The sequence below is a fragment of the Lissotriton helveticus genome, chromosome 12, assembly GCF_964261635.1.
Source record: "Lissotriton helveticus chromosome 12, aLisHel1.1, whole genome shotgun sequence".
Classification (NCBI taxonomy): domain Eukaryota; kingdom Metazoa; phylum Chordata; class Amphibia; order Caudata; family Salamandridae; genus Lissotriton; species Lissotriton helveticus.
In genome coordinates, this window is record NC_136073.1 from 691,884,237 (window position 1) to 691,909,358 (window position 25,122).

General features: G+C 43.0%; 1 protein-coding gene across 1 annotated transcript in view; it reads right to left on the bottom strand.

Annotated features, from left to right (window-relative positions):
• VAC14 (VAC14 component of PIKFYVE complex) overlaps positions 1–25,122 on the bottom strand; it is a 1,984,055-nt gene that overhangs the window by 1,953,830 nt on the left and 5,103 nt on the right. Inside the window, exon 2 of the mRNA XM_078670682.1 lies at positions 24,460–24,942. Coding sequence (XP_078526808.1) covers positions 24,460–24,563 — 104 coding nt within the window. The 5' untranslated portion in view covers positions 24,564–24,942. The remainder of the gene's footprint in view (positions 1–24,459; positions 24,943–25,122) is intronic.

Below are 25,122 nucleotides of genomic sequence, written 5' to 3' on the forward strand. Positions count from 1 at the left end.
CCAATGGCTTTCCTCAGCATGAAGTCGATCGCAGTGGGCTGTACATTAGGGAGAGGCAATGCATTAGGTTTGTTCACAGTTATCCGGGGTGTGAGGGGGATGGGAGGTTTACCCTTTGTTGAGCGAGTTTTCGCTTTGCTGGCCATACTGTAAGCGATACGTCTAGTAAGTCAAAGCTACCCCAATTGCCACAATTAAACACACCAGCGTTATGCCAGTGCCCCCTGCCTCTAACCCTAGAGCATAGAACTCAAACCCCCTTCCTGCCCTGACTCTTAGCTTACGTTTTAGTGTCCCAGTCCAAAGTTCCTTTTACTCCGGGTCTTCTTGTTTTTCTGTAATATCCTAACTGCAGCATGATGTAGCGGTTTCGGTACTGCAGAGGGCCAAGGGGGGTGGCCCAGCCCAGCCTTGGACGGCCTTAGACGACCCGCCCTTTGCCCAGGCTTAGCCCGGCGCGGCCAGCGCACGGTCCCGCTCCACCAAGGCTCTCGCTCGATTTGAAGCGCCTCCGGGAAAGGGCGGGAGCGGCTTCCTGCCTCTAGGGCACCTGGGACTCGTAGTCCCCCCCTCACAGCGGCCGCGCCTGGATGCAATGAGGCTTGCGGCGGCGGGGGGAGACTGGCAGCGAGGTCAGCAAAGTCAGGGATCCTGCTGAAAGTATTATCTGGTGCAGCCCCCGAGGTCCGCGAGACGCCCGCTCCACGGGGGCTCTCGCTCGATTTGAAGCACCTCCGGGCGCGGGAAAGGGCGGGAGCGGCTTCCTGACGCTAGGGCACCTGGGACTCGTAGTCCCCCCCCCTCACTGAGGCCGCGCCTGGATGCAATGAGGCTTGCGCGGCGGGGGAAGACTGGCAGCGAGGTCAGCAAAGTCAGGGATCCTGCTGAAAGAATTATCTGGTGCAGCCCCCAAGGTCCGCGAGACGCCCGCTCCACCGGGGCTCTCGCTCGATTTGAAGCACCTCCGGGCGCGGGAAAGGGCGGGAGCGGCTTCCTGTCGCTAGGGCACCTGGGGCTCGTGGTCCCCCCCTCACAGCGGCCGCGCCTGGATGCAATGAGGCTTGCGGCGGCGGGGGGAGACTGGCAGCGAGGTCAGCAAAGTCAGGGATCCTGCTGAAAGTATTATCTGGTGCAGCCCCCAAGGTTCGCGAGACGCCCCAGCAAAATTAGTCGCTGAAAAGGTTGAGCCTCAGAGGTGCTGTAATGCTATAGTTCGTTATGCACCAGTACTCGCCCTACATTTAACTGCGGTTTCTTCCACACATTTTCAGTGCCCACATGTCCTTATGACCCTTCCACATAAAGATAGATTTTAAGCCCCTGGAGTGCAATTATGAGTCAATGTGCGCCGCACTGTGTATTTATTTAATAATAGCTTCCCCAAGCCTTACTGCTGACACGAGAAGCACTCCTCCGGCACCTCCGACTCAACACAGGCACAGAAAACGACTCATTAACAAAAATCAAAATAATATCTAGGGAGGCAGACAGAGGGTTGCAATAGACATCCTTCGAGGGAAACCAGTTGAGGGCTCCCTTCAGTTGTCCTTTGTCCTAGGTGAACCCTGGGTCACAAAATATGCAACACACTCGACTCTGAAGTTATGCAGAATATTTAAACCATTAATGTGACGATACTGCCAGTTTCCCAATCTGATTGTTCATTAATCTTGATATCTCTTTCTACCTCTATCAAACAGGTCATGCTAGAAACCTCTCATCTGCAAAAACACACAATTCATTAAATTAAGTCAGTCAACTCTAAAATGTAAGCAATGATAGGCTTGTCACGATCTCCAAAGAAGCCTATTAAATTGTTGAGAACCGCAAGCCCTACTAGAAACCCTCTATTGCAATGTTTCCAGGCATTTGACAGTGTTCCCATTAGCATGGGAAAACCTAAACAGGACACCAAATTTATCACAGATCAATTTAGAAGTAATAAAACTAAAATGACACAGCTGTCGCAACCCAAACACAAAACACCAATCTAAGCTTGGAAGACAGAGGAAAGGCTAACACAACAATGAGGTCATACACTGCATGAAATAATTCCTTTCAGGATACCACAAGCATAACACACATTCTTCCTAAAAGGGATCTGTCCACATGTCCCAAAAATAAAGCACGATTACACCACATTCAAGGACACAATGTAATAACCGACCATAAGCAGCTCTCCAGCCTTTTTGTATCCTGTTAAATCATGGAAAGAAAGGTAACAAGACAGTTACTAGAGTCAGCAAAGCAAAATCACTTTTTTAAGACTATGTGGTGAAGGAATCAAACCCATAGTGAAAAACATCAGTGAGGAGCCCCCTGCAAGAGAGGATGTTTATTCCCAAGCATTTGTTATATTCCTTAACTTCAACTCGGCCTAAGACCCAATGGATGATACTAGGTTGAGTGAGAGGGTGGAGGTGTGAAGAACAGGAAGCTGTGAAGCACTCCTCCCTCTTCAACTGAAGGCAACAAATATGTAGAGACAATGGAACTGTTCACACAAAGAATGCTGTGCCAAGTGACACAACCTTTCTTTTGCTCATCCTTGCTCTTTACTATGTATGGCAACTCCCAATCCCTGTATTAGAAAACTAGGGGCGGTATTATAGCATGCAGCGCATTTTCCCCGTTAGCAAAGGAGGCACCTTTCAAAAGGTGCGCCTGGCGCTACCAAGGATGGTGAGTCTTTCGCTATCATGGATAGTGTGCCGTTTTACATTGAATGCGCAGCCCCCAGGGCATCTGCAAACTAGTGCTGCCCTGGAGGCAACGCATTCAAGTCACATACGGGGCAACTTTGAAGCAGACAATCCCTATTTCACTGTGCAGGCACAACCCGCCTGCACTTCTAGGAGGGAAGAAAGATCCCACTGCAGGCGGGTGCAGTGAGTGACTGCACACCTGCAAAGTCTGGCTTCCCCCTCCAGAGGGCTGTCATCAGGGGGCGCACTAACAGTGCCTCTCCTGACAGCTTCTTGGTCTTTGGCACGCGCCTAAAACACGGCGTGGGTGCAGAGGCAAAGGGATTCCCTCAGTTGCATGGGACCACGCCCCCATGCAAATGAGGAAACACCCTCTGATAACAGCGCTGGCGCTTTGTGTGCCAGGGCTATCTGTATAACAGAAGGGTCTGCACAAGCATTTGCTGCCACTTCTTTAATAACAAAGTATCCCAGGGGCAAGCAAACTTGTGCAGCCGTTTCTGTAATGTAGATAACGCTGGCACGCAAAGCCCCAGCACTAACACCAGAGGGTGCAAATGAGGGAATTGTCTAAATAGTCCGTTGGGCAAGTAGACATTAAATAACTATAAAATACGAGCTGAGGCACTCTGGAGCTCACAAGCTTTGAGAGGCTAGAAGCTCGTGACTGTGCTCTAGCCAGTGATTGGTTGGGGGAGTCTTGAGCCAAACGTCAGTGTGATGGAGCAAGGATTCGCATATTACGCGACTTGCTTGAAATTATGAACCTCGAGTAATATGTAACAAAGTAATCCAACCTGTTTGTCTTACTAATTTCCCTTTTATTCTGACATTTAGGGTATCCGAGTGATGCTTGCATATGTGTGTATTAACCTTAATAACGTTTGTCACTAAAAATGGCCGCTGCTTGGCGGGTTTTCTTCTGCGCATGCGTTAGTCACACTCACGTGACGTATTTGCAGTTCTGGTGGGAACCTTTGCGCTTGCGCAATTGCATTAATATGGCCGCTTGGTGTCCTCACATGGTGAAGCTTGCACTGATGTTTTCGTGTTATAGTTTATTTGCACTAAACCTTAATGCAAATAGTTTATATAAAGTAAGGGGTATAGAGTAGCTATTCGTGGTATACAGTGTAATCATTTATTTCTGTGTTTTAATTTGTTTTCGCTTACTTTTCATGTGTCGCAACTCATGGGCCTGGGAGGGAAGAAACCCCCATCTTGAAAATCTCTACTGCGCATGTCACCCTGGCAGAGGGAAGACAACCTTGAACAGTGGAACTCAGCCAGCTGGCAGCCACAGTCAAGATGCTCCTGAGAAAGTGACCTGCGACCCAGCAGGATGGAGCTGAACTGTACTGCAAAAGTTACATTTGTATAAGTTTCATTGTATTCTGTAGAGTATCTCATGGGAACCCCAAATTCAAATAGGCGGTTCCAGAGTATGTAAATGTGAGCTTGTAGAAATGAAATATGATTGGTGTGTTGACCTATCCTACTTGGGGACCAATTGAAATTGGGGATTCTGACACTTGCAACATTTGGGGGGTGGTACACTGACCCGAAAACAGTATAACTAGCCTAGGTTTAGCTAGAGAATTTGTCCGACTTGTCCGAATAGCTGACCTGTCACTGACCCAACGCACTCATTAGGTGACTTGATACAGAGGGCTGCGGAGCACTCTGTCCGAAATTTCCATAGACTCAAGGGTTTTTGTTGAGAAACCTTAAGTGCTGGCGGAGCACTTTGCTGGGGAGTTCGATAACCCAATCGGGTTCTGACTGATAGCTGTAGAGAGGGTGAAGCGCAGGCGTTGCTTCCAAACTGTGGGTGCTGGTCTTATCCTGGTGGTCCTGTCCTGATCCTAATCTGGGTTTCCTGTCCTGTCCTGGGGTGTCCATACTGCACCTGCTGTCCTGCTGATGACGGGTTTCCTTTAGGGTCCCTCCTGTTCTTAACTGACCTGTGGCCAGGGTTGGTCTTCACACCATTCTAGGTAAATATAGTGCTGAAACTCTATACTGCACCTTTCTATTTTTCTGTCTTTTGCTTCAATAAAGACATATCTTTGCATATATTGATCCTCCATGCTTTTTCGCAAATCCACTGAATGAAAAGCTCATACGTTATTGTCGTTATTCTAGCATGTTCCATTTCCTACCCATCCCTTGAGTACATTTCCTTTTCAGGTCATGATATACAGGTGTTCTTTGTTTTACCCATCTTTTAGTTGATTCAAGTAATTGCACCAGTTTATTAGTACGGTCTATTTTCACCTTACTTGTAGTTCCTCTTCATGGGGAAATATTTTACTGTGAAGTTTCTAGTAAGATCTTTATTCTTCCCTGCCCTTTTAGTCTGAAATTATTTGCCTAGCTGTTTCCTCATTCTCACCTTACTGTAGACTCATAAATGATCAGTCTGATATATTTCCTTTATGGATATGTACTCTTCATTATCTTGGTTATTGATTGTTTACTGGTTATAAATCTCATGCTGTCCGAATCTGAAATCTAGATAAAATCTTTAAAACTTCCCGGAGTCTGTGGTCTTTATGAAATACAGAAGGATATAAAGTTGGTATTTGTATTTTGTTTGCCTTTTCTTCACAGCTAGCTCCCTGATTCATCGTGGTCATTAGGTACCCGTGACGGTGGATTGGTAAGTCGGGTACAATAGAAATATATAGGAAAGAACTGGGTTACTGGTAGTAGAGTGTATGGTCACCCGATTAATAAATAATGGTGTATTGAAATATATGGGCCCGATACGTGTATGGTAAATTTGTTGGTTGGGTGACCTGCGCGCTCTATCAGTAATTTTCTGGTAGCCAGAGGATGGTTAGGGACTAGTTAGAGAGATGGTTTTAGAGACTAGTTAAAAGTTAGGCAGGATTAGTTAAGATAGCTAGGTAGGTCGGATGCTGCTAAAAAGTTATTGCTGCTAATTGTGAAAATTTTGCTGCTAAACGCATTTGCAAATGTATTATTGCTTTGAAAATTATGAAATGTTTTAAACTGTTTTTCTTGCTGTTATATTGATAAATGTACTAACCCACTCGTTAGTTAATGTTATATGTTGTCTGGAATCCCCGGGGAATTTGAATAACGGGTGGTGAGGAGAATCCACGCCGTACTGAGGTCACTGGCTAGAGGAAAATTGGTGCAGGTTAGGCAGAACTGGAAGCACTAATTAGGGTTTTCTGAATGTATGTTTGAATAAATGATAGCAAAGAGTTCGCTGGCAAAACTTCTATTGTGATATAACCTAGCAAGGGTCACACGGAAGGAGTAGCAGGTTCGTCGGAGCTTAGGTGATAGCAAAAGGGTTCGCTGGTGAAACTTTAGACTTAGTATATATCCCGAAAAGAAGTGGATAAGTCAAAAGAAGTAGCAGGTTCCCTAATGCTTGAGTGAAGGGTAGGCGGAAGAGATCTATCCGTAGCGCATGAAAAGTAGACAAAAGAAGTTTACTTGCAGTAAAACGTATCTTTTCTTTCTAGACACTCGAGTACAGTGGCGAATGTGTTCACGTTGTTAAATAATTAAAGCACTTGCACTTTAAGAGAGAAATAAAGTTTCCGTTACCTTGTGAGGGAGGGAGTCAGTTGCGGAGCTGCTCGGACGTCACTCTGTGCCGCGCTGGTATTGGTCGAAACAGCAGGTGTGTAGCGGAGCTGAAATTGTAAAGGAGGGGTGAGCACCGAAGCGTGAGAACCTGTCTCGCGAAAAAGCCGCGCACCCACTGGTTGAGATTATTTGAAAACGTGCATTTGATTGGTTGCACGAAAATAAAAGCCGCATTTGGATTGGGAGTGATTTTGTAAACAAAGTCGCTTGCAGAAAAATTGTATGTGGCACACGTACATGCCAGAGACCAGACCTGATCCAAGATATCTAGGGTTTGGAAAGGATCATTGGAAAGGGTATAACACCAGCATTATGTATGGAAATAAGAGACAATTGTCCCTTGTAAATAAAGTAAAGAATTATTTCAAAAAGGACAAACCTATCAAAACCAGAGAAGGTGTTGTCATACCGCCACCTAATACTCCCGCATCGTTCATGAGGTTTGATAAAGGGTATCATTCATGTGTATGGTTGGAAAATTGGGCGGAGTACACAAAGGATGACGGAATTTTGGCTTTCCCATTGGAAGGTACCTTTAATGGCAGAATCCTTTTTAATTTGAGAACGCGAATGAACGATTTACATCCCAGACCTAGATTGACACAGTACGAAGCATTAGAGGAGTGGGAGATAGAGGCTTTTGAAAGAGATAAGCCACGAATGGATAAAGGGTTAACCAAATGGTATCCGAAATTGAGGCAAGAGACCCGAGATAAAAAGATGAAACAGTGGAGACAGAATATGATTGTAGAAGGACTGTATCCAATGATGGCAATGGGTGGTCCTGCGGGAGAGAAAAAGACAGAAAAAACCAAGCATTGGGTGTCCAGTGGGGATTCAGATGACGATTTATTGGATGACATGTTTATGAAAAATCCGCCTCCTTATAATGAAGGACCCAGATCCTCTAGTGTAGAGGATACTTCCCAACGACCCCCGTGTCAGGAAGGGAATAGATCTGTAAACGCAAGAGACAGTTGTCAAATACCTTCCTATAATGAGGGCCTAGGACCCATAGGTACTAGAGACACCTGTCTAAGACCACCATTTAGTGGAGAATCAAGATATTCAGGTGAAAGAGACTTTTGTCCAAGACCTCCTTATGAGGAAGGACCGAGATCCTTAAACACAGGAAGCCTGTTCCCAAAACCTAATTATGGTGAAGGACCAAGTATGACGCATCCAACTGCCCCAACATTGACTCCGCAAATAGTACCTGAAATAAGCCTGGAAAGAATGCTGCAGGAAAGAGAGCGAGAGGCTCTAGCCAAACAAAGAACCGAAATAATTCAGAAAATTTCCCAGTTAAATACAAGCCCCGAAGCCTTGACAATCCCAGTAACTATTGGACCAGTTGTTCCTTTGTATGGGGATAGACAAGGGAGTCCAAAAGCCCCAATTATTACCCCCACTGTAGTGCAGCCAAGAAAAGAGCCCTTAATTGTAGATGATCAGACGAGTGAATGTGAATCTGAAGCTTCTTTAATGGATTTACCGATTAGGAACTCAGGAAGGAGTTTGCAGAAGAGACAAAGGGCCAGATGTAGGTGTCCAAATACAGGTCGGAAACGGCCGAAAATACCGATTTTCGGCCGTTTCTGACCGGTATTTGGACATTGGTATGTAGGGGCATGTAAAATTACAGATTTGGTAATTTTACCGAATCGGTAAAATACCGAATTGGTAAAATTACCGATTCTGTAATTTCAGATGTAGGTAGCACTGTTTTCAGTGCTACAAGGGTTTAAGAATTCTTAATTTACCACCAACTAGTAGTTGGTGGTAAATTAGGAAAACCATATAAAAAGCATTTTTTTTTGCATTTTAAACAGTGCCATGTTGCAGACATACATGCCCTAAGGGCATGTATGTCAGCAACATGTGCACCCATGCACAATTGAGGGGTGCAACAGGGTGTCAAAGTGACACCCTGCCACCCTTCAATGTTTCCCCCAATTACCGAATCGGTATTTACCGATTCGGTAATTGACATTGATTCCTATGGGCCTCAAGGCCCATAGGAATCAATGACAATTACAGACTCGGTAAATACCGATTCCTTAATTACCGATTCATACCGATTCGGTAATTAATTCGGTAAATATACCTACATCCCGATTGCCAGTTCTTAAATACCGAGTCGGTATGATTCGGTATTTAAGAATCGGTAATCGGGGATTACCTACATCTGGCCCATAATCCTTTCAATACGAGAGAGATTCAAATGGAATCTACTTCAGGTACCAAGAGTGGCACATTGGTGACTCCTGAAGAGATTGAGAGATGGAGTCGAGAATTAGAGAGACAAACTCCTCAGACAAAACCATTAGATATTTACAAATTGAGAATTGAAATGGAAGAACTGACGGCCGGAAATGTGGGGTTAGACAGATTAAATACCTATTCCAAGGAAGAGCTGCTGTTTATCTGCAAGAGTCTTACCCGTAATACCAGAGTGCTCCATGAGAAATTAACAGACACTGCAGCTAGTATGGGAATAGATATTTCGAAATCAAAGCCATTACAAAAACCCTATAGAGCTGAGTTCTCAGACAAAGATCTGGAAAATATGAATGTGTCGGGGGAAAAAGGTGCAGATCAAAGAATTGTTGACCGTGTTGCAAAAATGGGGAGACTTAGAAAAGTGGAAGACCAGGTGGGCAAAGAAAAAGGAAGAGGTTAGATCCAAACAGACGACTTCTGAGTTTGTTTTAAAGGAAGCTGACAAGCCAGAACAGTTATACCCCATGCGAGAAGTGCCTGGTGGGAAGTATGTGCACGTTCCATGGTCCAGACAGGATATTGTGTCCTTTACTAATGACTTTCCAAAACTACAAGAGAAACCAGTGGATTGGTACAGGCAGGTAGAAAGGTTTGTGAAAGTACAAAAATGCCTGTGGAAAGATCTGGATGGGTTTTTCGATATAGTTGTTCCTGTAGATTTGTGGACAGAATGTAAAATTGCCGTTGGTTGGCCTAGTGAGGAATACGCGAGGGATCCTATTTCAGTAGCTCCTTCTGATGAGGTAATGAAAAAATACCAGCAAGTAATGTTACATCTGAAAGGGAAGGTGCCTGCAAAAAAAACTGATTGGACCAAAATAGATAGAACTACACAGGAAAGAGATGAGACTGTGCATTCCTTTTATGAAAGATTGCTACAGGTGTTTAAAACATATAGTGGCATAGATAACATTGAAATGAAGGATATGACCCACTTCATTTACAGGTTTGTAAACGGTTTAAGACCTGAAATTTGTCAATGGATCAAAGACAATAAAATCTGTTGGCAGTCTAAAAATGGATGAAGTCTTGCGATACGCAAAATATTGTGAAGACGAAATGGCTGATAAGCGAAAGGCTTTGAAGGAAAAAGTTATGTGGGCACAAGTCAAACTAGCTGAACAACAAGAAAAACAATTGGGTAAAATGAATAGTAATTCCCAAAATCAAGGTTCTGGGGGTGGAGGGAAGCCCAGAGTAAAAATGAGTCGAGAAGAAGCCAAAAAGAAGTTCCCCTGTCACGGGTGCGGACAGATAGGGCACTGGAGAGACGAGTGTCCATACGCACAAGATAATAACCCCCAAAACCCTGATTTAAATCCACAGACGCAGAATGAAAAACCAAGAAAGAACCTGCAACAGGTAAAAGCGAGTCAGTTGCCTCATGCACCTAGACCGAATTTTAAGGGAAAAACACCGCAAGGTGAAGACATAGAAATTTGGGGAGGAGAGGAGGATGGAAATGCAGCAACTTCGCAATTTCTGTTGAATGACACTTTCCTCTGTGATGAACCTTACTGACAGGGCCTGAGGGGGGAGGACGAGGAGTGTGTACTTGGCGCCTCCTTGCCGGTAGACCAGTCAGGGCCATACATTGAAGGAAAGGTTGAAGGCAATGATGTCACCTTTCTGTTGGACACTGGAGCTACCCGGTCTACTGTAAGAACAGCAGACGTTCCAAACCTACCCCTCTCGGGAGAAGCAATCCAGGTAGTAGGTGTATCTAATCAATTGATTAGTACCCCAGTTACTGAACCCATGGAGATTACAATAGGGAATTTCAAAGAAATGCATAGATTTGTTGTCTGTGATACCAGTCCTGTAAACTTATTAGGACGTGATTTGTTGTGTAAAATGAACTGTACCATCTTTTGCACACCAAAGGGCGTCGAAATTCAAACCCCAGACGAAGATGGAATATACAAATTAATGTTAATCAGACCTGACTCAGAAATTAAACGACTGACTATACAAGACTTACCTGAAGAACTCGAACAGACGGTGAAATCAGAAGTATGGGATTTTACTGGAAAAGATGTAGGACTAATGGCAAATGTAGACCCAATTAAAATAGCCATAAAAGAAGATGCAGTTTACCACAATACTAAGCCATACAAAATGAGTGCAGAAGTGAGAGCAGGAGTGGCCATTGAAATAAAAAGATTGCTAGAAGCCAACACCATGCAAGAAGTGATGAGTAGCCCATGTAACTCACCCATAATTGGAATCAAGAAACCTAGCGGCAAATACAGGGTAGTACAGGACCTGAGAAAGGTAAACAAAATTGTTGTTCCTTGCTGTCCTATTGTTCCGAACCCTGCAGTGATCCTGTATCAAATTCCCTGGGATGCTGAGTGGTTCACCGTGATTGACCTATGTCACGCATTCTTTTCGATCCCCTTGCATCCAGACAGCAAATTTCTCATTTGCATTCGACAGTCACGTGTTCGTTTGGAATCGAGTCCCCCAGGGGTACACAGAAAGCCCCTCACTCTTTAATCAGATTCTGAAAAAGTGCCTTAAATCCCTAGTCTTGCCTGGAAATTCAGGTGCAATATATAGATGACCTCTTGGTGGCGTCTAAAAATCAGAAAGACTGTGTTGTTGACACTATTGCCTTGCTGAACCATTTAGGTGAAGGAGGACACAAAGTATCACCTGACAAACTACAGTTATGTACCAATTCAGTAAAATATCTGGGGAACCAGATAGAGAAGGGTATCAGGAAAGTTACTTCAGAAAGAATTAGGATAATTCGAAACATGCAGTTACCTAATACTCAGAAAGAAATCAGAATGTTCCTTGGAGTTGTAGGATACTGCAGGCAATGGATTGTGGGATTTGCAGTCCTAGCAAAACCATTGATAAAAATGACAAAGAAAGGAGCAAAAGACCCAGTAGAATGGGACGAGGAAAGCCTGACAGCATTCACTAAATTACGAGAATGTCTATGTACAGCTCCAGCATTGGGAATGCCTGATTATTCAAAGGAATTTGCACTGTTTTGTGACACACGAGATAATTGTGCATTGTCAGTCTTAACTCAGGAGCATGGTTTAACTAGACGTCCAGTAGCATACTTTTCTGCTACTCTGGATCCAGTGGCTGCTGGATTACCTGGATGTCTGAAAGCAGTAGCTGAAATTTGCATGAGTCTTGAACAGAGCGAATCCATCGTTATGGGACATCATGTTACTGTGTATGTTCCACATGCAGTTGTAATCCTACTGACCAGAACTAAAACCCAGTATCTCACACCTAGTCGGCTGACTAAGTATGAGAGGATCCTTGTAGGTGCTGCAAATGTAACCCTTACTCGATGTAACATATTGAATCCAGCAACATTGTTACCTGAGTCACTGATTTCAGAAGCAAAGGGAGAGGTCGAGCATGACTGCATTGACCTGACTGAATTTAGTACCAAACCACGTCCAGATATCAAAGAGATGCCCCTGCCTGTAGGAGATTACGAGTTGTTTGTTGAGTTGTTTGTTGATGGCTCATGTCTGAGACATGAAACTGTAGGCCTAAGTGCTGCTTATGCTGTAGTCACGGTATCAGGCACTATAGAGGCATTCTGTCTATTTGGAGTAAAGTCTGCACAAGTAGCCGAATTGGTTGCATTAACAAGAGCATGTAAAATTGGGAAAAATAAAAGAGTAACCGTATATACTGACAGTCAGTATGGGTACGGGGTTGTGCATGACTTCGGCCAATTGTGGCTACAAAGAGAGTTTCTGACTTCTTCAGGTACTCCTATCAGAAATGGAAAAGTGGTACAGGAATTACTGGACGCCATCCAGTTACCAAAAGAATTGGCAGTGGTCAAGTGTACTGCTCACAAATCAGGTGACGACCATGTGACCGTAGGTAATCGATATGCTGACCAAGTAGCCCAACATTGTGCCAGACATCGAATGTCTGTCAATATCAAATTGGGGCATATGGAAACAGCTGCCAACTTATGGTGTTTGAGGATGTGCCTACATGGGAAGAATTGAAAGATTTACAGAATGCAGTGACACCAAAGGAAAAGGAACGATGGAGAAAATTTGGTTGTCGCCAGAGAGGCGAGGATGGTGTCATTGTTGGCCCTGATGGTATGCCTGTGTTGCCTGACAGCCTGCTTGCTTCTGTGGCCAGATTGATACATGGAGATACACACTGGTAGGGATGCCATGATACGTGTTTTCCAACAGACATGGTATAGCTCGAAGTTCAGGAAAGTAGCAGAGTCACTCTGCCAGAGGTGCTTGACATGTCAACAGTTCAACGCTGGGAAGAAAACAGTAGTTGAGATGGGAAAAATTGGAAAGGCAGGAGGTCCTTTTGTAAGATTACAAATCGACTTTATCCAGTTACCCATTTGCAAAGGAATGAGATATGTTCTTGTCATTGTCTGCCTATTTTCAAAATGGGTAGAAGCTTACCCAGCCAAAAACAATGATGCCATCGCTGTAGCCAAGTTGTTACTACGAGAACTAATACCTAGGTACGGGGTTCCGGTCACAATTGAATCAGATAGAGGTGGGCATTTCCAGAATGAAATAATTGACCAGCTCTGTAAAGCCTTCAAGATTACACAAAAGCTACACTGTGCATATCGTCCAGAGGCTTCTGGAGTGGTGGAACAAGTAAATGGCACTATCAAGTCGAGATTAGGGAAAATGTGTGAATCTACTGGCATGAACTGGATAGAGGCTTTACCTCTTGTTCTGATGGGAATCCGAAGTATTCCAGACCGAAATACAGGCCTGAGTCCCCATGAGATCCTAATGGGAAGAGAGATGAGACAAGCATGGGTACCAGGAACCAAACTGATAAGCATTTCTGATGATTTGGTACTTGAGTACTGCAAGCAACTGGGTGACCAAGTGTGTTCTATCTCTCGCCAGATTGGGGAAGACGCCGTCGCCAGTCCATCAACTCCAGTCCATAAATTGATTCCAGGCGATTGGGTGGTACTTAAGAAGCACACTCGATCGAATTGCCTTGCACCGAAGTGGGGAAAGCCAAGACAGGTGATCCTAGTGACCACGACAGCGGTGAAGTGTGCCGGTGTGCCGAAGTGGATCCATGCCAGCCACACCAAGAAGGTGACCGAAGACGAGAAAACTGACGCTGAAGGTTGTCCAGCTGAGGGGGTCTCCAGACGTTGGTCCTGAAGTAGCTGATGACGAACAACCGAGCACCAGTCGAGATGAGTGGATACCCATAATCGACCTGACAGATGATCCCATAAGAACAAGAAGTCAAACCTACTCAGACAGAGAGTGGAATAGTGAGGAAGAGACAGGAATAGGAGAAGACGATCAGATTATCGAAATCCATGTAAAATCTGAAGAAGAAGAAGAAGATCATATAGGGACAGAACAAGTAATCGACACACCTCCAAGAACTCCCGAAATTGAAAAGGGACAGACAGAAACGAGGGCGAAAGTTCAAGCGGAAGAAAATCAAAGGTTCGAAGTGCTTGAACAGGATCAGATAGAAATAGACAAATGTGTTCAGGATACAGAAATTGAAACGCCCAAAAGTCAAAACCAGTCTACACCTGAACAAGGCCAGCTTAGTGACCAGGCAGAAGAAACAGAGATCAGACCTGGGACTAGTCAGACAGGAAGGGAAGAAGCGGAAGCAGAGGTGCCAAACAAAACGAAATTAAAAGAGCATTAGAAGAAAGTCAAACCACAGTGCCAGCTAAAAGACTCAAGAAAAAGAATAAAGAGCCAAGATATATTAAGAGACTGAGACTGAGACTGAAAACAGTAGAAGAAAAACTTGAGCAAAGGAAACAAGCTTTAAGTAAAACAGAGCCAACTGGAGAAAACACTAAGCGAAGAAGTGCCCGAGTAAAAAGACAGAACGAAAAGTACCAGGATCCTGAATGGACTTTCCTGGTGTTGATGGAATTTGAGGATCTTGAGATAAGTGACGAAAGTGACGAAGAACGGACTACTGACCAGTCTGCCGAAGAAGACGAACCAACCTGAAGTTGCTCAGTGTAAGCTACCTGTGCAAAGTTACAAAGAGGGGTTGAGAGAAGCTTCTTTTGAGCAGAAATGTCTGATTCAAATGTGAATGGAAGACCTAGACGTAATTGCTGTATAACATGCTGTAAAGTATGTATATGTAGTGTAGCCTTAGTGTTAATATTATGGATAGGACTAACCATTACTATTCCTTATATGATGAGTAAAAGTACTAATACTGACACCACAGAGACTGTGACGGAAAATGTAGGAGAAACGACATCACAAAATGTAGAAGGACATGAGAAAGCACTTAGCATTAGACAAACTAAACCGGACTTAGAAGCATCAGATGAGGAAGGACTGCATTATCATGGAGTCAAGAACCAGACTCATTTAAATGTATTCGCTAACCTTTTAGTGCATTATGTAGAGACCATGGAAATAGAGGAGTGTTATGTTTGCATGAAGCTACCTACTTCTGTAGCTGAGGGAGTGACCTGCCATCACTTGCCACTAACATATGGAATTTCTTGTAGTATTTTAGCTAGTTTATTTTACAAAAGAGGACCGTTACAGTACTATTACTCCAACTCAGACGTGATATTTTCTGAACTTCCCATACGTGGAAATCTGAACCCTGTACATACAAAAAGTGACGTGACACGTTATATGGGAGAATATTTCCTGACTATAGGTACCATAGATTTAGGTGAAGCACATAGAGATAACTTGACCTGTTCATTACATGAACAAGAGAAAATGTTTCTAAACATGGCAGAGAAAAGGAGAAAAAGTTTCCAAAGAAAGGCGAATGATAAAAAGCAGAGAATTCCTAAGTGGGCTGAAAACATGGGAAGCACCTCAAATGGTGGGGCTAGTCCTGCTTTGTTGCTGGATTTCGAGAGAAAAGGGAAGCTTTGTCTTCACCGAGAAAAGACTAGTTATTATAATAACATTTTCATTGGTTCCAGTCAATGTGAACACAATTACAAGGTAATTGGAGGTTGGGGTTTCAAAAATGGGTCAGAACCTGTGTTTCCCGGGATCTATTACATATGTGCTAGTGGATTTCTGATGGTCAATACCGAAATGGTTGCGATCAGATCTATGGTTTTACAGAACAGACTTGGTCTTGACACCTTATTAGCAAAAGAGGGCGGAGTCTGCCGAATGCTGAAAGCGCAACATTGTTGCACTTACATACCGGATAAAAGTGTGCAAATCAAAAGGTATGTAAAGAACATTACAAATTTGGAAAAGGAACTCAAACCACTGGAGGTTGATAGTGCCTGGAAGAGACTCACTGATGGTCTCTCCTCTGTAGGTCATTGGTTTTCTAATTTAGGTAAAGGTTTGTTGTACAAGGTACTGATGCCAATTGCAGTAGTAGGTTTTATCATATTCCTTAGATTTGTCTGTTGCAAATGTCGCAAACACCAAAAGAAGTATACTGTGAATAAAAGAGGCGTGAAACAGAGTGTGGATGAACTTGAATTGGAAGAACTGAATAATCAGATTTATAAAAGGGTGAAGAATTCACACCCTAACAAAGAGACGAAGGAGAAATTGAATCGAATGTTAGAAGAAATTGAAATGAACAAAGTGTGAGAAAAAGTTGGCATCTGATTCCTTTGGTTTTGTGATGATAGTAAATATCATCAAAGAGGGGATTGATGGAGCAAGGATTCGCATATTACGCGACTTGCTTGAATTCATGAACCTCGAGTAATATGTAACAAAGTAATCCAACCTGTTTGTTTTACTAATTTCCCTTTTATTCTGACATTTGGGGTATCCGAGTGATGCTTGCATATGTGTGTATTAACCTTAATAACGTTTGTCACTAAAAATGGCCGCTGCTTGGCGGGTTTTCTTCTGCGCATGCGTTAGTCACACTCACGTGACGTGACGTATTTGCAGTTCTGGTGGGAACCTTTGCGCTTGTGCAATTGCATTAATATGGCCGCTTGGTGTCCTCACATGGTGAAGCTTGCACTGATGTTTTCGTGTTATAGTTTATTTGCACTAAACCTTAATGCAAATAGTTTAAATAAAGTAAGGGGTATAGAGTAGCTATTCATGGTATACAGTGTAATCATTTATTTCTGTGTTTTAATTTTTTTTCGCTTACTTTTCATGTGTCGCAACTCATGGGCCTGGGAGGGAAGAAAACCCCATCTTGAAAATCTCTACTGCGCATGTCACACTGGCAGAGGGAAGACAACCTTGAACAGTGGAACTCAGCCAGCTGGCAGCCACAGTCAAGATGCTCCTGAGAAAGTGACCTGCGACCCAGCAGGATGGAGCTGAACTGTACTGCAAAAGTTACATTTGTATAAGTTTCAATGTATTCTGTAGAGTATCTCATGGGAACCCCAAATTCAAATAGGCGGTTCCAGAGTATGTAAATGTGAGCTTGTAGAAATGAAATATGATTGGTGGGTTGACCTATCCTACTTGGGGACCAATTGAAATTGGGGATTCTGACACTTGCACCATTTGGGGGGTGGTACACTGACCCGAAAACAGTATAACTAGCCTAGGTTTAGCTAGAGAATTTGTCCGACTTGTCCGAATAGCTGACCTGTCACTGACCCAACGCACTCAATAGGTGACTTGATACAGAGGGCTGCGGAGCACTCTGTCAGAAATTTCCATAGACTCAAGGGTTTTTGTTGAGAAACCTTAAATGCTGGCGGAGCACTTTGCTGGGGAGTTCGATAACCCAATCGGGGTTCTGACTGATAGCTGTAGAGAGGGTGAAGCGCAGGCGTTGCTTCCAAACTGCGGGTGCTGGTCTTATCCTGGTGGTCCTGTCCTGATCCTAATCTGGGTTTCCTGTCCTGTCCTGGGGTGTCCATACTGCACCTGCTGTCCTGCTGATGACGGGTTTCCTTTGGGGTCCCTCCTGTTCTTAACTGACCTGTGGCCAGAGTTGGTCTTCACACCATTCTAGGTAAATATAGTGCTGAAACTCTATACTGCACCTTTCTATTTTTCTGTCTTTTGCTTCAATAAAGACATATCTTTGCATATATTGATCCTCCATGCTTTTTCGCAAATCCACTGAATGAAAAGCTCATACGTTATTGTCGTTATTCTAGCATGTTCCATTTCCTACCCATCCCTTGAGTACATTTCCTTTTCAGGTCATGATATACAGGTGTTCTTTGTTTTACCCATCTTTTAGTTGATTCAAGTAATTGCACCAGTTTATTAGTACGGTCTATTTTCACCTTACTTGTAGTTCCTCTTCATGGGGAAATATTTTACTGTGAAGTTTCTAGTATGATCTTTATTCTTCCCTGCCCTTTTAGTCTGAAATTATTTGCCTAGCTGTTTCCTCATTCTCACCTTACTGTAGACTCATAAATGATCAGTCTGATATATTTCCTTTATGGATATGTACTCTTCATTATCTTGGTTATTGATTGTTTACTGGTTATAAATCTCATGCTGTCCGAATCTGAAATCTAGATAAAATCTTTAAAACTTCCCGGAGTCTGTGGTCTTTATGAAATACAGAAGGATATAAAGTTGGTATTTGTATTTTGTTTGCCTTTTCTTCACAGCTAGCCCCCTGATTCATCGTGGTCATTAGGTACCCGTGACGGTGGATTGGTAAGTCGGGTACAATAGAAATATATAGGAAAGAACTGGGTTACTGGTAGTAGAGTGTATGGTCGCCCGATTAATAAATAATGGTGTATTGAAATATATGGGCCCGATACGTGTATGGTAAATTTGTTGGTTGGGTGACCTGCGCGCTCTATCAAGTGTTCTGCGTGAAAAGTGCGGGTTTCATACTGGTGCTGCCCACATGCTTAACACAGCTGCTGAAAATCCAAGGGTGGGCCAAGAGGTACGAAACACTTTTTCCGCTGCCTCTCTGCCGCCGAGTGACTTGATCCTCTGTTCAGTGCTATCCGTCCAAGGCAGACCACTCTATTCGTCTTTGGTGCACTGTGGGGCACTTCCTGGAATCGGCAGGTTGCTGTCTCAGACACACTGTATTCCCCCCCCACGCTGGTGTAACATTAGCCCCACGGTGCGGGGGAGGGACTCTGGCAATTGTGCACGGGCAGTATGTCTTTTAATTACTTTTCACTACGCCACCGGATCCCTCGGCAGGTGAGTCAGTCCGATAATGGTTTATGCAGCGGTCACTGCCTTAAGAAAATGGTGTGAACTGTGATGCTGCATGTTATGGGCTGGGTTCAAGGAGCGATGCGCAGGGTGAAACGAATGGTTAACATAATTTACAATACGGTTGGAAGGAGCCTCTCCAGCGATGCCGGACGATCAATGAGGCGCCTGTTGCAGTTTAACAATGGAATCAGTGCAGCGTGGATCATGAGTGAAACACGATGAAAGGAAGTTCGTCATAGAGAGATATTGACCTTAACTTTGTCTCTGCTTTTATGGATGAGGTCGCATTCGTGCCAAGGAGAAAACTACCATACTTTAAACACCCGGCAGGTTTTCAGAAAATGCCACCTTGCAAGATTATGCGTGCGTTGTAAATAGATTTCTTTTTTAATTGCATCTTTTTTCCTGGAGTTCTACTAATAACGTTAGGTTTGAATAAAAGAACGGCCACATAATGCAGCAGACAAAGTATCTTTGTGATCCAGGCAATGCTGTGTGTGCAGCATATTTCACATTGTTCACTCTTGGCATTGAAACGTCGCAACCCAAACGAGGCCTCCTTTACCAATACCCTCCCCCACAGTCTTGCCTTTTCCTTATTCCAATCCCCCCAGCTCTTCGCTCCTCGTCTTCTCGCTTCATCAGTGCCCACACTTTACTTCCCAATCTTGCCTAATATCCGTGTCAACTTTATAGGATTTAATCCTGTCAGAAACGGGTTATTGTCCACGTTTTGGGCTCGTTACTGTTATTGTGTACCTTTTATTTGGTTGCATTTTTAGTCTCCTATACCTATTCTAAACTGCCCCCACCGTGCACAGCGCTCTGGCGGTTTGTGCTAAGTAAGCAGAGCCTCTGTAATAAAGCGGCACGAAAGGTCTAATTATGCGGCAAAAACAAGTCCATACCAGATCCACGGAAAAGTGACTCTTCAACCTGTGTGAATTTTTGTCTTAAGTCGACATAACGGTTTGTTTTTCTATCCCTACATAATTTGCCACTGGATGTTTTTCCTGTGTGCCCCTCTTTGTGCCTTCTTTATGCATGTTCCAATTTTGAAATATCTAAGCATCACCCCTTAGAGTGACCCTTGGAATGCTCAGCTTCTGAAAGAAATAAACGGATTGAACACGTTGCGCAAAGTTAAAACTGTATATTTCACACGGTTTCCTACAACTCCCATGTCAACATCCAGCAACTGAATTGCACAATTTTCTTGAAGATAACAGACACACCAGGGTGGACAGTGGGGAGCTGGGGACATTGGAAGGAGAGCAACAAGTGGCAGAGAACTCGGATTTTAAAGAAAAGAGTGACTACTTTGTAAATCTCAGTGTGAGGAACTTGCACATATTTTGATGAGCTGCACCTCTGTTAGGGAAGCGTACTCTGCTGGTGCCATAACTGTACCAGTACTTTGCACAAGAGAACCCTGTACTGCTATTGCCAGTGCTGCACATACTTCTTGTGTGAGAGAAGAATGTGAAGATCTGGCAGTGAATGCACAATAATATAATCGCACCACACCTGCCCAGCAGTGTAAAAGGAGAGATTGAGTTAATTGCCCATTACTTCCTCTTGTGTATTGTTTAGTTGTGGATACTGCCTCAGTGAATCACAGAACCTCTGCTATATAATGTTTGCTCCATGAACAGTTCATAAGCTCTGCCAAGAAGTGCAGTTCTTTCCATCCACACGTTGATCAGAGCACCACATGTGAGTATTTTTTAAACTAGAAATCTATGAGTTGGCACTGTTATGGAGAATACCCTTCTGTCCTACAGGTTCATATTTTAACACACACAGTCTGTGCCAAAGACTCCTCAAGAAATGTAGTCAATTACCAGTCTGCACTCTGCCTTTAGGTACTATTTTTCTACATTTAAAAATCTGACACATGCCAGTATGATAATTGGGTGCAGTGCACAATGATGCATCTACATGCATGCCGTACAATCAGCCCGTACAACAGTTGCATTTAAGGGTGCATGACTGTGCACTGCATAATTGGACTTGCATTGGAAATATATATTGGACAGTATGTTGCACTAATTTCAGTGCAGGTTCTCTCCATGCAAACCTACATTAGTGAGTTATGGAGTAGGTAGGGCAAGCAAATATCTTCCCAGGACAAGTAGATTTCTGTGACATTTTGTCCCTTGGCCAAGTAGATTTTTTAAAAATTTCCACACCCCTGAGGAAATACAAAAACAATTATCAAATATGAAACAGTATCTGCAAATGTGTATAATACGTTGATAAGTTGTGTGTAATCAAAGGACAATTACAAAAACACAAAAAGGGTACATAAAGCACCAGTCCATAAATAAAAAAACAGCATCTAATCCAATTAGCTTAGGACCCAAGCCTTCCTTAGGTTACAAGTATAATAGACTTTGTGAAAACAAATAGCTAACAGACAAGACAGCTGGGTAGGAAAATAATTTACCTAATGTATAGACTCATCAGCATTCTATGTAATCACCAAAAAATTCAAAACATTTCTAATAAAATTACTAAATATTAATTAATTGTATAGAATTCAATCAAACAACAAAATATTATAAAACACAATGAAGGAGGGAGTTAATACACATGTATATAACACAACGAGAATTTATTATAACACAGTAATTAAAAAAGTGAACAAGAACCACAATTCATAAAACCTTCTTGTATCAATTTATATTTAAAATATACAGATAGACAAATGAAATAGACTTTCAACTGTGAATAACTAAAGTTCTTTCTAAATCATAAAGTATAAAGAACCCATATTCACAAGAACATAAAACGTGGCCAGAAAACTAAATTCTGTTCGACGCGCGTTTTGGCGTTTCCACAAACGCCTTCTTCAGGAGCCACAAGGTTATACTGTAATAATCTTTAAAAGAAAGGAAGAAAGAAAGAAAGATTTACATTTACTTTCTGTCCACTCTTAAACATTTCATTATCATTATTCAAAAAAACATATGTACATATTCCCTCCTAACCTCTCCCTTAGGAAATACCGGCTTCCAGAATACGCTGAATAAACCGGGCTCCAAGAGTGGGAACTATTTTTATCCCGCACTCGGAAATAACCAAACCGTTAGAAAACGAGTCTTGTACTTTAACTAAAGTAAGTGAAAAGGACATTTTAGTAACTAGCTTTAATGCAGCAATCATTATACATATTAGTTGTAATACATGTAGTTATTTCCGTTTTTTTATTGACAGTTTTGGCACTGCCTATCATAGATAAGAACGTAAACAGCTGTCCAAGTGGAGAATTAAATAATAGAAAAAGGATCGGGGAAAAATAAATCTAATGGTGAGCTCCTAGCTTTTCTATGATCTCTAATTCTCGGGCAACATCTTGCACACTACGGTAGATTAGGATAACTTGTCTGATCTCTTAATATTCGTTAAACAATAGACTAATATATAATACGCTACTAATCGGGGGATCCGGCATCATTGCAGAGTTGAAAGGTCATTTTTAAGTCAAAATACAAAAGGCGCTAATGCATAAAGAAACTTCTCTAGGCTTGCTTTAGAAGCCTGTAACCGCTAGTTACTGCTGATGGTGAGCGTGTGCTTGCAACTATGGGAATAAAATATAGGCTATAACATGCCCCCCTCCCCTTTCTTTTTTGACAATTACAGACATAAATTGACATCTCTTGTCTAAACAGAAGTGGAGTGCTTTATTTGAACACGAAATATTCTGACCATGGGAAGTCGTATTCCTTTGTCTTTTAAAGTAAGTAGAACCTAAAGGACGACTAATCATCTGCAATGTACAATAAACTATACATCATCAAGGGAAAGCCCTGTGTATTTCTAAATATTAAAATGACTGTGGCCTTTCACTAGGTAGTATTCTATAACTACTATCCGGTTTCTCCCCTCTATTGTCACATTCTAAATTTGTAAATCAACTGCTCTAGAAGCCCATCATGAACTGAGAAATTTCTCTCTTGTAAATAATTAGTCGATGTAGGATGAGGAAGACAGCTGGTGAAATATAGGAATATGTTGAATAAATGAGATTTGTGGTTCATGGTTCAAAATAGATGCTTATGATGTAAATAGAAACCTATGTAACAATGTTTGAATTAGGAGGGAATATGTACATATGTTTTTTTGAATAATGATAATGAAATGTTTAAGAGTGGACAGAAAGTAAATGTAAATATTTCTTTCTTTCTTCCTTTCTTTTAAAGATTATTACAGTATAACCTTGTGGCTCCTGAAGAAGGCGTTTGTGGAAACGCCGAAACGCGCGAACAGAATTTAGTTTTCTGGCCACGTTTTTATGTTCTTGTGAATATGGGTTCTTTATACTTTAGGATTTAGAAAGAACTTTAGTTATTCACAGTTGAAAGTCTATTTCATTTGTCTATCTGTATATTTTAAATATAAATTGATACATGAAGGTTTTATGAATTGTGGTTCTTGTTCACTTTTTTAATTACTGTGTTATAATAAATTCTCGTTGTGTTATATACATGTGTATTAACTCCCTCCTTCATTGTGTTTTATAATATTTTGTTGTTTGATTGAATTCTATACAATTAATTAATATTTAGTAATTTTATTTGAAATGTTTTGAATTTTTGGGTGATTACATAGAATGCTGATGAGTCTATACATTAGGTAAATTATTTTCCTACCCAGCTGTCTTGTCTGTTAGCTATTTGTTTTCACAAAGTGTTTATCCCTGTCGCCTGGATTTCCTATTCCAAAACAGGGGGTCCTTGTTATTTTGCACCTACAAGTATAATAGATGCAGGCGCAGAGGCAAAGAAGCTGTCAGTAGGCACGCTGATGGCAGCCCTCTGTATGGGGAAAGGTGGTCCCAAGACACCTCCCAGACATTCCCTTGCAGGTGGGTGTAGTCATTTACTGCACCTGTCTGCAAGGGGATCTCCCTCCCTTCTTAAAAGTGCAGGTGGGTTCCCACTTGCACAGAGAAACAGAGCGGCTGCTCCATTTTTTTTTTCACTTGAATGCGCTGCCGCCAGGACAGCACGAATTCCCAGCTGCCCTGAGGGCAGCACGTTCAATGTAATAGGGGGCACTTTCGCTGTTGTGCCAGAAGCTTCTGTTTTAAGGTTTCTGTGGCGCAAACAGGGATAGCGCACCCTATCCATAATATGGTCCCAGGAACATCTCCAAACATATGCTGAGGATACCCAAGTTCACATTCCACTGGACAGAGGCAAGCCTCAGACCCCTGTCTCAGTCAACTTGCGGATGTCCCCCACCACCACCTCGAAGAAGGTGGTGATCTTACGGTTACATCCCAGTTGGCAAGTCAAGGGCTTCAAGATGCAGCAATCATATCTGCGCTATTTAAAAAAATATGTATTTTTTCTAGGTCGGAGTTACCGCAGCATCGCACGGTAATTATGTCACAATTCCCACCACTATAAGGGGATACTAATCTAAGGTGGAAACCTGCAAAATAAGTCGACACAGCAAGCTATTTCATATGTTTTCTCCTGAAAGTGGAACACAACAGTAATGGTGTGCAGTGATGTAATACCCTCTACAAGATATTTCCACTGTATACATATGGCTCGGCCTCTCGCTCTTAAATTTGGACAGACTGTCTGGTACTCTGCTTGATATATTAAACCTTGACCACCGCCCCTCAATGAATGCCAGGCAGGTCCAGAGCAAACCTTGAAAAGCATAAAAGCACCCAGAAGAAAAACAGCAGGGCTTACTTTTCTATTTCCAGAGCAGCCACCTTCCTCTTCTCGTACAGCTTGTCGTTCAAAGCCCGCACAATGTTGGGGGTGAGGGGCAGGAAGTCCTTCTCCGCGTTCATCTTGGGAGCGGACAGGGTTCCTCCCGGATGCGCACGCTGGCTTCAGCCTCCAATTAGCCTCCACAAAAAGGCCTTTCAAGAGAGCCTTCTTCCCAAACTGAATGAACCGCGCGTTGGAAGTTAATCTTGACGGTCACAAGATTCAGACAGCCACCGAGTGGGGCGGCCTTCGTGCTGTGAGCCAGAGGGACTCTGCAAGAGGGGTCAGTCCTCCTGGCTACACCTCAGAGGGTTAAAGCTGTCCGCCGGGTGTCACCGGTCTGCAGCAGACTCGAACTCAATCAGCAGCAACGTGTGATTGTTTGCACGCGCCGGCGCGATCAACGGGCCCTCCCGTCACGCGCTGCTCCAGGGCCAGCGGGCAGCTCATCAGTCCCACCTGCGGGTCAGAGGAAACAGAAGAGTTAGTGCTGAGGTGTGGAGGCAAAAAATCACAACTTGTTCAGAAACAGTATGCTTTCAATGTGTTCAACCAAAACGAGAAAAAAAGGACAAGCAAAGTGGCCAAGAAGACTTCCAAAGTGGCAATGCCGCAAGTCCTTCAGGGTTACTTTCAGAT